Here is a 13,638-nt window from a genome sequence, read left to right as displayed (position 1 = left end):
GTGCTACCTATGCAGTTCCCAAGTTTGTGGGAAGAGCTCAAAGGAAGAATGCATCTGACCAACATTGGTCATGACACATGATTAGTGATATTGGAATTATACAACAATAATAAAATCTCTGTAGATCGTAGCCTTATAACTTTTGGAGTGTTATGACTAGGTAAATCTGTCCCCTTTTTTTGAGAGTTGAATAAGAATACCCAATCTACAATTTCAAAATCAATTTTATTAAAAATAAGAGAAAGGGAAATATAAACCTTAAGGATTAAAATTATACGTCAAGGTTATCATTAAAAATTAATGATAAATGATATTATAGTGCTAACATTATATACTGCTTCTCAAAAGTTCTATAATAGATTCACAGGAAAAATATAATATTCTGCACAAATTCCAGGATAATATGGATGTGTAAGAAAGGAAAGGGGAATTCGGTCCACCAAAATCCTCAATTAATCAAACAGCATGAAATTGAATAGAGGCAATGGGTATTGGCCAATAAATCTGACAAAATAGACAGAAACTAAAAATAACCTTAGTATAGTACTAACTACACATCTGTGTTTACCTAAGCAACAAAAGAAACAAAAACTTGATTCCATTTTACCTTGTTTTGTTTTCTGGAAATTTCCAGTTTTAATTTGCGGCTGAAGGAAACATACTTTTCATATTTTCCTTTTTTAATCCCAACATATTCTTTATTGTTTTCTTTTATTTATTTATTATCACAGAAGTGAAATAAGGTTTTTGATTATTTCTTTAAAAAGAAAAACACCTATGAACTTTATTTGTGTTTCAGATTCATTTTAAGATATATACATCTATTCGTTGCTTATGCTTCATGGATTTTTTTTAAAAATCTGAGCAAAAGCATTTGGAGAAAAGAATGTAGAAACTTATAAGTACATATATAAACCAATTTACAACTGAAACATAGAAAGATTTTATATCTGCTCAATTGGAACTTAATTCCTTTTAAGAATTTCATCCATGAGGGAGATGGGTAATCAAGAAACATGAAAGTTGATAGATAGATAGATAGATGATAGATAGATAGATAGATAGATAGATAGATAGATAGATAGATAGATGATAGATAGATAGATAGATAGATGATGATGATGATGATAGATAGATAGATAGATAGATAGATAGATAGATAGATAGATAGATGATAGATAGATGATAGATAATAGATAGATAGATGAGTAAGGGGAAAGACTTGGAAATTATTGGCTTCTTGATTAAAAAGCAACCACAAATTTCTACTAAGGATGCTCAGGACAAAATATATGATTAATTTTTTAAAAAAATTATTGTCAACATAATAACAAAGAAAAAATTACTGAGGGAGATATCAATCATTTTAACTACTATATTTTTCCAAATATTACATATCACCAAGTTAACTATCTGGCTGCACCTTTATATGTATAAGAATTAACAGCTTCTATTAAGTTATGAAAAAAAGAAAATTCCTAGTCCGACTTAGTAATAAAACATACACTATATTGCCAAAAATATTTGCTCACCCATCCAAATAATCAGAATCAGGTGTTCCAATCACTTCCATGGTCACAGGTGTATAAAATCAAGTACCTAGGCATGCAGACTGTTTTTACAAACATTTGTGAAAGAATGGGTCACTTTCAGGAGCTCAGTGAATTCCAGTGTGGAACTGTAATAGGATGCCATCTGTGCAACAAATCCAGTTGTGAAATTTCCTCACTCCTAAATATTCTACAGTCAACTGTCAGCTGTGTTATAAGAACGTGGAAGTGTTTGGGAACGACAGCAACTCAGCCACGAAGTGGTAGGCCACGTAAACTGACAGAGCAGGGTCAGCAGATGCTGAGGTGCATAGTGCGAAGAGGTCGCCAACTTTCTGCAGAGTCAATCGCTACAGACCTCCAAACATTGTGTGGCCTTCAGATTAGCTCCACAACAGTGCGCAGAGAGCTTCATGGAATGGGTTTCCATGGCCGAGCAGCTGCATACAATCCATACATCACCAAGTGCAATGCAAAGCATCGGATGCAGTGGTGTAAACCACGCCGCCACTGGACTCTAGAGCAGTGGAGACGCGTTCTCTAGAGTGACGAACCGCGCTTCTCCATCTGGCAATCTGATGGACGAGTCTGAGTTTGGCGGTTTCCAGGAGAACGGTACTTGTCTGACTGCATTGTGCCAAGTGTAAAGTTTGGTGGAGGGGGGATTATGGAGTGGGGTTGTTTTTCAGGAGCTGGGCTTGGCCCCTTAGGAACTCTGAATGCTTCAGCATACCAAGACATTTTGGACAATTCCATGCTCCCAACTTTGTGGGAACAGTTTAGAGCTGGCCCCTTCCTCTTCCAACATGACTGTGCACCAGTGCACAAAGCAAGATCCATAAATACATGGATGACAGAGTCTGGTGTGGATGAACTTGACTGGCCTGCACAGAGTCCTGATAGAACACCTTTGGGATGAATTAGAGTGGAGACTGAGAGCCAGGCCTTCTCGTCCAACATCAGTGTGTGACCTCATTAATGCGCTTCTGGAGGAATGGTCAAAAATTCCCATAAACACACTTCTAAACCTTGTAGACAGCCTTCCCAGAAGAGTTGAAGCTCTTCTCGACGTCATATTGAACCCTATGGATTAGGAATGGAATGTCACGGACAGTAAATTTATATGCAAGTAAAGGCAGGTGAGCGAATACTTTTGGCAATATATTGTACATAATGAAGAGGTGTGGATTCTTCTTCATTGTTGGAAACTTATAATGAAACTTCCTTGAATAAAGTTTATTTTAGTTTCCTTTATCAAGATAATATAGAAGTGGTGTTGACCACTTAAAGTAAAGTAATTATACAAATTACTCTGTGATTCCTTAATAAGCATTGATACTAAAATGTTGACAGCAACCCTGTTATATAGACCATAGATGCGGGGGGGGTGTCACACGTGCATGCACAGGGTGCGAAGACACATGCACTGGGGTCATGTGTGGAGGGCAGGGGGTGTTGCATGCACATTGCATTATGGGTATGCGAGCGCACAAGCGCTTTGGCACATGACAACAAAAAGGTTAGCCACCACTGTCTTAGGCATATGTTACTTTAGAAAAAATAGAATTGGCAATAATTTTCTCATTAGGTGAAGAAAGGATCTTTAATATGAAGTAGTTGAAATTTTTGAGTCAAGATTTGACCAACATGGATTTCTTTCTTTTTTATTTGTTGGATTTATACGAAGACCAGGATCGTTACAGATGGGACTATTTCTTTACCTGTCAAGATGTTTGATTGAAGTCATCAAGTGTGACCTCTGTCCTTATATTTAATTTGACCTCTTTTCTCAGTCAGTCAAAGGACATTCTGGCTATAAAAGTGGCTAGAGTTGAACAAATCATTTTTATATGTTGCAGTGGTGAGTTGCAGGCAGTACGCCCCGGTACGGGTGTACTGGTGCCTGCCCGGAGCACCGGGTATCGTTCTGATATGGTGCTCCGGAGGGGCCACCCGTCTGCCCAAGCTCCTTACCTGTATTTGAGCTCTTCGGCGCTTCCACACAGTGCCTGCGTGACGCTCCGCTGAGCAGCTGGAGCATTGCGGAGGCTCGCGGAGTTGTTGCAAGAGGTAAGGATGCATGTGCGCGCACTGCACACGTTCATGTGGTGGACGCCGGGCCCCATTGCAAACGTACCAGTTGCAACGGGATCAGGAACCCCCCACTGATATGTTGATACTATTATGTCTTATTGGAAATTAGGAATATTTGTAGCAAAATTTATTGCTGTTATGTCACAGTTTGGTAAATTATTAGGTATTTCAATTAATCGGAATAAGTCTTTAAAATTTGCAATAGGCTGTGATACATTTATGAAAACCAGTGAAAAATGGGAGTTTGTTCTTTGAATTCTTGAATTGTTTCAACATTTTGGAATAATTATTAAGAACAGATTTTTCATTTCTGGGCATAAATATTTCAACCTGCTTGTCCCAGATTTATTTTTATATAAACAGATAGATAATAGAGAAAGATGTAACTTTCCTATTTGTTATAAGGAAAGACAAATATTGTAATAATTAATATTATTCTAAAATTCTTAGAAAAAATTCCTTTCTAATACTTTTAAGGAACTTGAAGCAGGTTTGGTGAGTTTTGAAGAATACTTTTAATAAGAAAAACTCCCCTAGTATTTCTTTATCTAAATTATGGGTGCTAGATTATAAGAGGGATTTTAACTTTCCTGATTTTCAGCTCTTACCGTTGACTATTTTAGCTTCTATTTTACAATAGAATTCAAATAGTCAGGTTAAATAAATAATCCGGGGCACAATTTTAAATTATGTGATCCCACCAATACCATAGCTGAAAATTGTTTCTTTGGGTATTTGTTTTAATTGAGACTCTGCTGCATTTTCAGTTATAAAGGCAGCAAGGTGTATATGAAAGATCTGAGGAGAGAAATATACCGGTCATTCAGATTCTTATACGGTAACAGATTTACATTTTGAGATAATCCCAGTCTGAATGTGTTTGCATTTATGGGTTAATAGAGGAATTGACATATTAAATCAGCTTACAAACATCCCAGTTTGGCCTTGCGTTGCACTTTCTCATTTGAGACTGGAGTGCAGTTTGGAGGTCAAAGAGCAGGTTGCAGATATGGCTAGGAGGGCCTTTGCATAGATCCATCTGGTGTGCCAGTTGTGCCTGTTCCCAGATTGGGAGGCCCTTCAGGCAGTCACTCATGCTCTAATCACTTCACAATTGGACACTGGAACTTTCTTTTCAAGGAGGCTGTCCTTGAAGACCCTTTGGAAGCTACTTTGTGATAGAAAATGCACGTTAAGTGGGTAAAATTAAGCATCCCTTTGTCCTTAAAGTATTCCATAATGAAATTATATTGGCATAGGTTACATGCTAGCAGATTAGGTTTCCACTTTGCAAATATACATTCCTATATTTTTTATAATGCTGATTTCTAATAGGGCAGTCTTTTACTGTTTTTCCCCTTTGCAAGTAATGGGAGGGTTTGGTATAAATATGTATTCCTATGTTGGGAGTGTGGTTGATCAATAGGAGACCCTTGGATTCCACACATCCAAAGTTTTCCTCAATCTAGTGTAGTCTCAATGTTCCTCATTTTCCCCCTTTCTGATGTTGGAATTTCAATTAAAAAAATCTGCTGAAGCTTTTAGACAGTCTGGGGAGAGCGGAATCCAATGCCAAGGGTTCCCCCCCCTCAAGAAATCCAAGACTCAACCCATTCTTAGAAGAGGAAATCTTTAGAATGTCCTGTGACTCCTTATAACCTAGAAATGCACTCTGACATTTTGCAAGAAACTCATTGCCGTAGTGTTGAATCTCTGGGGCAAATACATCCTGTTCGGAATTTTCTAGTAATGTGTATGGTTTTGATTCCATATAATTGCCAGGTTTGAAGTTAAGGTTTACCAGAAATATTTTATTTGTTGGGGGGAAGATGTATTTCATTTTCTGGGAGGGGATTGACAAATCTCTTGTAGTTAGATTTTGTCTCAATAGTAAAATATATTGTGTTCCCTATACTGCACTTAGTCAGGAAATATTCTTTTCAGCAGTGCTGTCAGCAAGACTTGAGGATGTATCTCATATATAGTTGTCAACTCGGTTTATTAATTTCATTCTTATAGGTTACTGCACTTAAGAATGAACATTGAAGATAAGCTGGGAGGATTGTTTCTTAAATGTGGTAGCATAGAACAGATGCAGTCGTCCAGGAATATGGTTGGAATGGGTGCCACCTCTGACCAGTCAGCAATTTCTGTGGAACGGCAAGAGGCAGTGCTTCAAGACCGGGCTATGGCACGTCAAGAAATTCTTTCTGCAGATGAAGTTTTACAAGAAAGTGAACTCCGACCGCAAGAAATGATCTCACATGATGAACTTATGGTTCATGAAGAGACGGTGAAAAATGATGATGACATGGAGGGACAAGACCGACTTCCTCAAGGGCTTCATTATGCAGTTAATGTTCCTGTAAGTATTTTCTTTCCCTACTTTTGCCTCCAGCGATTATGTAGAGATTGCTTCAAAGTGTGACAAAGTGTAATCATGGGAAGAAGGCAGTGATTTATGGATATCTTATTTCATTAATCAATGATTGATTTGGTTTTAAGTCAACAATGGAAAGAAATACATTTTTTAGAGGTTGTTCTAAGATAATTTCATCCAGTTTTTCTAGTTGTGTGCGTCTTTGGTACTATGTGTTTGTTACTAAAGGCCTTTCTAGCCTCTTCTCTGAGGTCTAAAGAGAGTAATGGTTATTAAAATTGTTGATGGGATTATGACACTGAAAAAGAGTTTTCCTTTATTAATACTGTAGATACCCCCCTCCTCCAGAACTTCAGGTTTATTTTCTTTTTCATTTTGAAATGAAGTTTCTTCTTTTCATTTAGAAAAGTTTCAGCCTTTAAACAGATGAATAGATGAGTGGGATTGGAGCAGAGTGGGCAGGAAGGCATTGATAAGGACTGAAGGAAGGCAGAAAAGCCAACAAACATGCAATTAAAGTGGGGGATTGACAACGCAGTGGATGGACAAGGGGTAATGAGCTGCACTGAAAAACCTGTTGGGACACTGTACATTTTGTGTATATACTGTACAAGATGACTTTGATCCTGAATGAAAGACAAAGTTAGCTGATATGAGCATTTTATAAGCACAAATTTGCTTTTAAGTCAAACTATTTGACTAATGATGAAATGTTGTTTTATAATTTAAAAAAGGAACATTTACAAAAACTTTACCATGGGACAGTTCTTCATGATTGTGAGTTATTTTTATATCTCCTTTTACAAACAAAAATCTACTGAAGAAGGGAAGGGAAGTAATGTTTGTATATTCATTGGAAAAGAAGGGATTACAATAAAATAATCAGATACACAATGGGAAATACATATTGAAAAATATGGTTGTGCCAGCTGTTTGCCTAGCATACTGACTGGTCTCATCATGAGCTACTTAGGAGGCAAACAAAAGTCAAAGTTGTGAAAATGATTAAAGTCTTGTCAGTTACAGGCAGCAGCTGTTAAGTCTGCTAATTAAGTTCACAGAGGTGAGCTTGTTAACTTGTGTTAGAACCTTTTAGGCAGCAGTTAACACAGTGAAAAAACTTGGTTCAGGAGCAACTAGCTTGCTTAGACAGTCTCTCCAGTCTGCTGGAAGTGGGGGAGAGAATAAAATGGATCAGGCATAGGGTGGCTTATACTAACCGATTGTAGTGGCAAACACATGACTGAGAAAGAGGGAAAGACACTGCAAAGGTTTTAAATGTGGCCATGGCTCCAAAATTACTTTTTTAAAGTCACAGTTGTAATATCAAATGATCGCTACCCAAAGCAGTTGCTAAGCAAGGTCTGCTTGTATGTTTTAATTCATTATATTATGTTGTCAGATTTTGCCTTGTGATCTTACAATTGAAGGTTCTGTTAAAAATCTCGGGAAAGGAAATGAGATATAGAACATAAAACATGAGAATTTTATTATAAACACTTAGGTAGAACAAAGCCATGTGTCTAAACCTAAATGCCAAACTGAACACATTTGCGTCTCACTTCTCTGTGGAAAATAACCTGTTTTGACTTTAACACCTATTTTGAATGTAAGTTGTCTTTTCAAGAAAACATTAAAGAATTACAGTAATTGCTATTCTGTAGGAAAAATAACACTAATTTCAGTCAAAGAAATCCTGGAACCTCACATTCTTTTGAGAATTATATAGCAATCAAAAATTTAGATTAGAAATACTATGACCTAGATACCAATTTAATGACTGCCTTTTTGAGCAATGAGCCAATTTCTAGGTTCAAGTTTCCACTGCAAAATTGGCATTCCTACATATTGTGACAGTAAATGTCAGAACCTAGTTGACACAATCTGAATTTGAAAAGCTAAACACAGATTTGGTTAATAGTTGAGAAGTAGACAGACTATTCGGGAGTCCCAAGGCTTCGAAAGACTGAGAAGTAATAAACATGTAGGATAAGGTCTGTGGTAATGACCTCAATATTGTTGCCGAGAAAACAGCATGGATGCGCCCCATGTAATCATGTCCATCTGGCATCAGAAGTTGAGCTTAATTTGAGGGAGAATTTACTTTTTGCATTGTCATGAAACAGAAATTTAAAATGGTTTATCTGTTTTAAATGTTTAAGTAAACATGTTTGTTATATCACAACTGAGGGCATCCTATCTGATTTAATGCAGCTTGCAATAATAGACATAGCCTCTCTATTTGTTCCAATAAATCAAGGTTTTATTTGTATGTATTGCACATAATTCAAGTAGAACTGTATTTGAAAGTATAACAAGAGGGCAATATCAGTAGAGCATTCAATAAACAATTAAAGTTGTCCTCCCCCCCATCCCCCAAATACAGCATAATAAAAAAGCACAGTGCCCTTCCAAGTGAATTTGCCATTATTTCTTAGAATATGTGCACTTGCTATTTTAGCAGATCAATGTGAAACAAGAAATTACATTTACTGATGTGGCTGAGCAACAGAAACGGGACAAAAAGTTAATGCGAGAAGGCATAGATATGCAAAAGAAGAAGAAAAGAAAGCAGCGTTCTCCAGCAAAGGTAAGACAATTGATTAAGGACCTGGTAATTAAAGGGCACAGTGATTTACCATGGAACCCATCTATTTCATTGGAAATACTATCTGCCAATAATAAATTCACCTAGCAACAGTTGTAAAGCAAATATATTTATGGCATGCTTCTTTGAACTTCTTTTCACAGCATAAGCCTTTGGTGTATTTTCACATCTCAGGAAAGCCCTTCTCTAAATATTTTTCTATAATCATGCTGTACAAAGACCATTTGGAAATGAATATTTAGATGAATAACACAGCTTTAACAAGGACTTAGTATTGAGGCGAATTAAATAACACTGAATTTTATGAACTTTATTTTTACCCATACAATGCATTAGTGCTGAAAGTTAATCATTGTATGTCTCTGAAATGAAATAATTACCTTACAGTGAAAAGGTAATAATCATAGCTGTAATAATTTTAAAGAAATTGTGTTGATCTAAACCTTATTATTTAAGGTTTTACAGCTTGAATTTCCTTCCATTAACTGAGTCAAAAATGTGTAAGAACTTGGGACTGAAACACATTTTTAAAAATTCAGACTCCCTGTTACACTGTGGCCATTTGCAAATGTGAACTCCAATTATTTGTTCTCATTAATTTCCACTCAGCAGTATGTCCTAAGTGGCAAGTTTCATACTGTGAGGTTTAAGCTTGAGAATGTCAAATGTTGTCTCTGTTGAAAATAATCATTGTTAAAAATATTTCCCCTGTTTAATTCAGTTTCTTAACTTTTCATTAACTGTATGCAGAACCAGTTAAACATTTCACGTAACTGTTTCATTCATAATCTGAAAATACTAAAAGAACCATGTTCTCCATTTTCATTGCCCGACAGACTTTCTCAGTATTGTATAAACTTGGTTTCAAAATTGCCTGCAAAAAGTGGCATCTGAGTGCTACTTAAGAAGTCTTTTTAAACAATGACTTTGAAAATTATAATTTAACCTAATTAGAGCATGACAATTAATATGCCTTCTGCTGTGTTTCATATATGCAGTTAGGGATTTAGAATCCCCAGCTGTAGATTTGTGTTTTTAAAACAGCAGTTCTAGTGAAATTTCAGGACTTTTAGCTGAAAGTGCATAGCAATGATACTAAAGACAAAATTCATGGTTCAAACAGAAGGTTAAAGAATCAGCATACCGCTTATGCATGAGCATGTAATTAAGACTAAAAATGGTGTTCTTAAAATTCAGTGAAATCTTAAAATTTCACTGAAAATCTGCAAGCAAAGGGACCAAAATACACACTATGATATCACTATCCCAAAAACAAAGCAAACATCCACCTGCCCCCTTTATAGCTTATTTTCTTGCTTGTTTTTCTTAGGGTCTCCCAGAAAGTCCATTTAAAATTGTTGCAGGATGCCAGGGTTAAGAGAAACAATTTTTAGAGGGCAATAGTATCAACATGTAGCTGTTCTACTTCATTATTTACATAGAATCATAGGGCTGGAAGGGAAGAGTCTTCCAAGGCAAGGATCCTTATACTATCCCAGATTTATGGTTATCCAATTTTTTCTAGAAAACTTCCAACAATGGAACTTCAAGAGGCAAAGCTGTTCACCTATATTGCAAATACTGAAAAAATAACACTTATATCACCGAAGGAAGTAATTGCAGTTTGCCCACCTTTATAAACTCCCTATTTTGCATTGTGGCTTGATACTAAAGTGCTTAATTTCCCCCTTCTGAGTATGAATTTGCATTGAAATATAATTATTCAGAAATTAATGTGAGACTGAATTTTGCCGTTTTAAAAATAGATCCTTACAATAAATGAGGATGGATCACTTGGTCTGAAAACTACCAAATCTCACATTTGTGAGCATTGTAATGCTGCCTTTAGAACCAACTATCATTTACAAAGACATGTCTTCATTCATACAGGTACTGCTTGAATTTAAATTGTTTCTTTTATTATCAATCTGAAACCACTGACTGAATAATGAATATATTTTAGATTCCGAAGTGCAGGACATCTGGCATCTAAGCTTAGGTATTTCATGCACCAAGGTGTCAAAAAATACCAGAAAGAATGAGTGTCCTTACAGTTAACTTAAGATATATCGTGTTGCTCTTACACAGAGATGCTATGTATTTACAAGCAACCTGTTTTGGTTTTTTTAAAAAATAAAATAGACACTGGTTTCTTACTTGGCCAATGAAGGTTTTAAATATATATTATGTAGTGTCTCAGGAGCACTATTTTATTCCAGAGAGTTTAGGTGGGCTTTTTAAATTAAAACATTTGGGAGCTCCACTTGGTTGCTGGCTTCCAATAGTTAACTGTTTCATTTCACAAGAGAGTATTTAGAAATGAATGTATGTAGCTTTTAACTTACAGATGTGGAATTATATTGTTTAAGGTGAAAAACCATTTCAGTGCAATCAGTGCGAGATGCGTTTCATACAGAAGTACCTTCTGCAGAGGCATGAGAAGATTCATACTGGTGAGTATAGTGCCTTGAGTATCTTTGCTGATATTTTTAAATTTTGTTCTCCAAATCATGGCCAGGTTTGGGGTGATTTAGGCAGCTTTGTTTTAATACATGAAAGATTTTAGGCGTACAATTTAGTTTGCTTTTTTTTTTTTTTTTGAAGTGGTAAAGTGCTGATAATTGATAGAAACACTGCTTGCGAAATATTTACTGCTGGGTAAACGATAAAAAGAAATATTCCAAAAGTATTAAAGCTCAAGTGCCTGTTGTATGTTTGCACCTTTCTTTTATAAAATTTCATACAGAAAATTAAAAATGAGGTAGAGATTTAGCAAAAGATAATAGAAGAAAAAAGATTCAAAATTAGACATTTGTGCCTTAAAAAAATCTAGTTCAGGAAAATCACATTTTCTAAACCACTTTGACATTAGTAGGTTTTTGGCATTTTGGTGCATGCCTTTTCATTGCTTCCATAAATATTTAGGAGTACAGTCCCCTTGGACTTCTAGATGCCAATTTTCAGACTCTTTTTTTCTGAAAAGTAGAACTTGCACATAAGCTAAGTGTTGCTTGGTGGGATATTTTGTATTTGTAAAATTACTAATGCTTAGTATTTTTGGTCTATGTGTAAACCTTGAGAAATGCAATAGCATTTTTCCCCACAGTGAACTTGCCTGCACAAATCTTGGAATGCTTGCATTTTAGTTTTAACAGTGTTTGGATTTGTGGTTTGACATCTTGACTCCTCTGTTTTTTTCCAAAGCTATGCTTAATTTTTATCTTTTTTTCTGGCTTTCTTCTGCTGCTGTTCTTCAATATTGTTGATATCTACTTAGTTAAACCATTTAGTATAAGTATGTAAACATATAGTTTATTTTCAAAAACTAATTTTCTACTCTAGGGATATCTGAGCATTCTGCACAGTGAATTGAAATGATTAGCATATACAGTATGTTTGGCATAAAAAATACTTCTCCAAAAGATTTCCAGCATTTACAAAGAGGAAAGAGATTGCCTAAATGTATTCTAGATGTCACTTGTAAAAATACTTCAGATTCACTCAGATTAATTATTCAGATTATGTTTAAATATGCATAACCCTGCTTAATTTATGTAGTTCATTAGAATATACACTTTTCTAATTTATGAAGATGTGACACCCAATAAGAAAGCAATATGTTACTTGGAAGAGATGATGACATGAAAGTAGTAGGAGCCAGGTAGAATGGATTTGTAATCTTTCTGTGGCAGGGCAATTATCATCGGGAAAGCCTGCTAAGACATTGCAAACAAGCTTTGATAAACCTGTAATTCCTTTGTATTAGTCTATATTGGTACATGGCATGCTTGAAACTTGCAGTGTTTCTCCTCTAAGATAAATAATAGCTGAGCTATGTATAGCTTCGAACTTGATTTCCAGAACGTGTTTAAGAATGTGCGGGAAAGCAAATATACTAAAATAGAGCCACCCTTTCCTGGGATTTTGCAGCTGGTCTGGTAGTGAGACAGTAGCAACATTCATGCTTTCATGCACTCCAGAGCATCCCTTGGAAGCAGAATCCAAAGTGCTACCCAGAATGATAATAAAAATTAGCTATAGGAAGCTTCAATCAGAAACGAAGAAGGAAGTGACATTTCCTTTTCCCTGTTGATCATTTTTTTCCTCCCAAAATAGAATCTTGACAGTATTACTTTTCTTGTAAAGAAGAAAAAAAGCTGGTGAACAGTACCCTTACAGACCATTTAAATGGGGGAAGATAGATTGAGAAAGATGTTATATTTGCTGCATGTTTTTCTTTCCTGTAGTCCTACTTAAAGCCACCAACAGCTGCTTTTTAAACAAATAAATGCTAAAAGCCCAAAGTATGGTTTAGGTTTAGGTTTATTGGACTTATATGCCGCCCTTCTCCCAAAGGACTCAGGGCTGCGTACAACATAAAAACACATATTACAAAGTTAAAAGAAAGATTAAATAGAATATCCAAAAAACCCAATAGACATTTACAATGAGATTTAGAAATTAGACTAAAATTAACAATTAAAATTAATAATTTATTTTATTCAGGCCAGGCTGGCTTGCTGGAAAAGCCAACTTTTTAGGGCGTGCCAGAAGGACCAGAGGTCGGGAATTATGCGAAGCATCATTCCAAAGGGAAGGCGCTCCCACAGAGAAGGCTCTCCCCCTGGGGGTCGCCAGCCTACACTGCCTGGCCGATGGCACCTTGAGGAGGCCAACTGCGGGATCATACTGGATGGTGGGAGGCTACTGGTGGCAGTAGGTAGTTTCGCAGGTACCCTGGGCCTAAGCCATGGAGCGCTTTAAAGATCATAGTTAACACCTTGAATCGCACCCGGAAAACAACCGGCAAACAGTGCAGGCCGTCTAAAAGGGGTGTAACATGGGAGCACCTATATGCCCCCATGACAACCCGTGCAGCTGCATTCTGGACCAGCTAAAGCCTCTGGGTACTCTTCAAGGGCAGCCCCATGTAGAGAGCGTTAGAGTAGTCCAGGCGAGAAAGGACGAGGGCGTGAGTGACTGTACACAGGGCATCCCGATCCAGG

General features: G+C 36.4%; 1 protein-coding gene across 3 annotated transcripts in view; it reads left to right on the top strand.

Annotated features, from left to right (window-relative positions):
• The window catches only part of ZNF148 (zinc finger protein 148), a 50,405-nt gene that overhangs the window by 17,940 nt on the left and 18,827 nt on the right, over nucleotides 1-13,638 (top strand). Inside the window, exons 2-5 of one of the 3 annotated variants that reach the window (XM_081935243.1) lie at nucleotides 5,664-6,009; nucleotides 8,489-8,614; nucleotides 10,399-10,522; nucleotides 11,002-11,085. In XM_081935243.1, coding sequence (XP_081791369.1) covers nucleotides 5,680-6,009; nucleotides 8,489-8,614; nucleotides 10,399-10,522; nucleotides 11,002-11,085 — 664 coding nt within the window. In that variant the 5' untranslated portion in view covers nucleotides 5,664-5,679. Of the gene's footprint in view, nucleotides 1-5,663; nucleotides 6,010-8,485; nucleotides 8,615-10,398; nucleotides 10,523-11,001; nucleotides 11,086-13,638 lie in introns of all 3 variants that reach the window. The other 2 variants (XM_081935242.1, XM_081935241.1) reach the window with 2 other exon arrangements.

The sequence above is a fragment of the Natrix helvetica genome (assembly GCF_964273705.1).
Source record: "Natrix helvetica genome assembly, chromosome: 1".
NCBI lineage: Eukaryota > Metazoa > Chordata > Lepidosauria > Squamata > Natricidae > Natrix > Natrix helvetica.
This window is presented reverse-complemented; position numbering and strand designations above follow the sequence as displayed.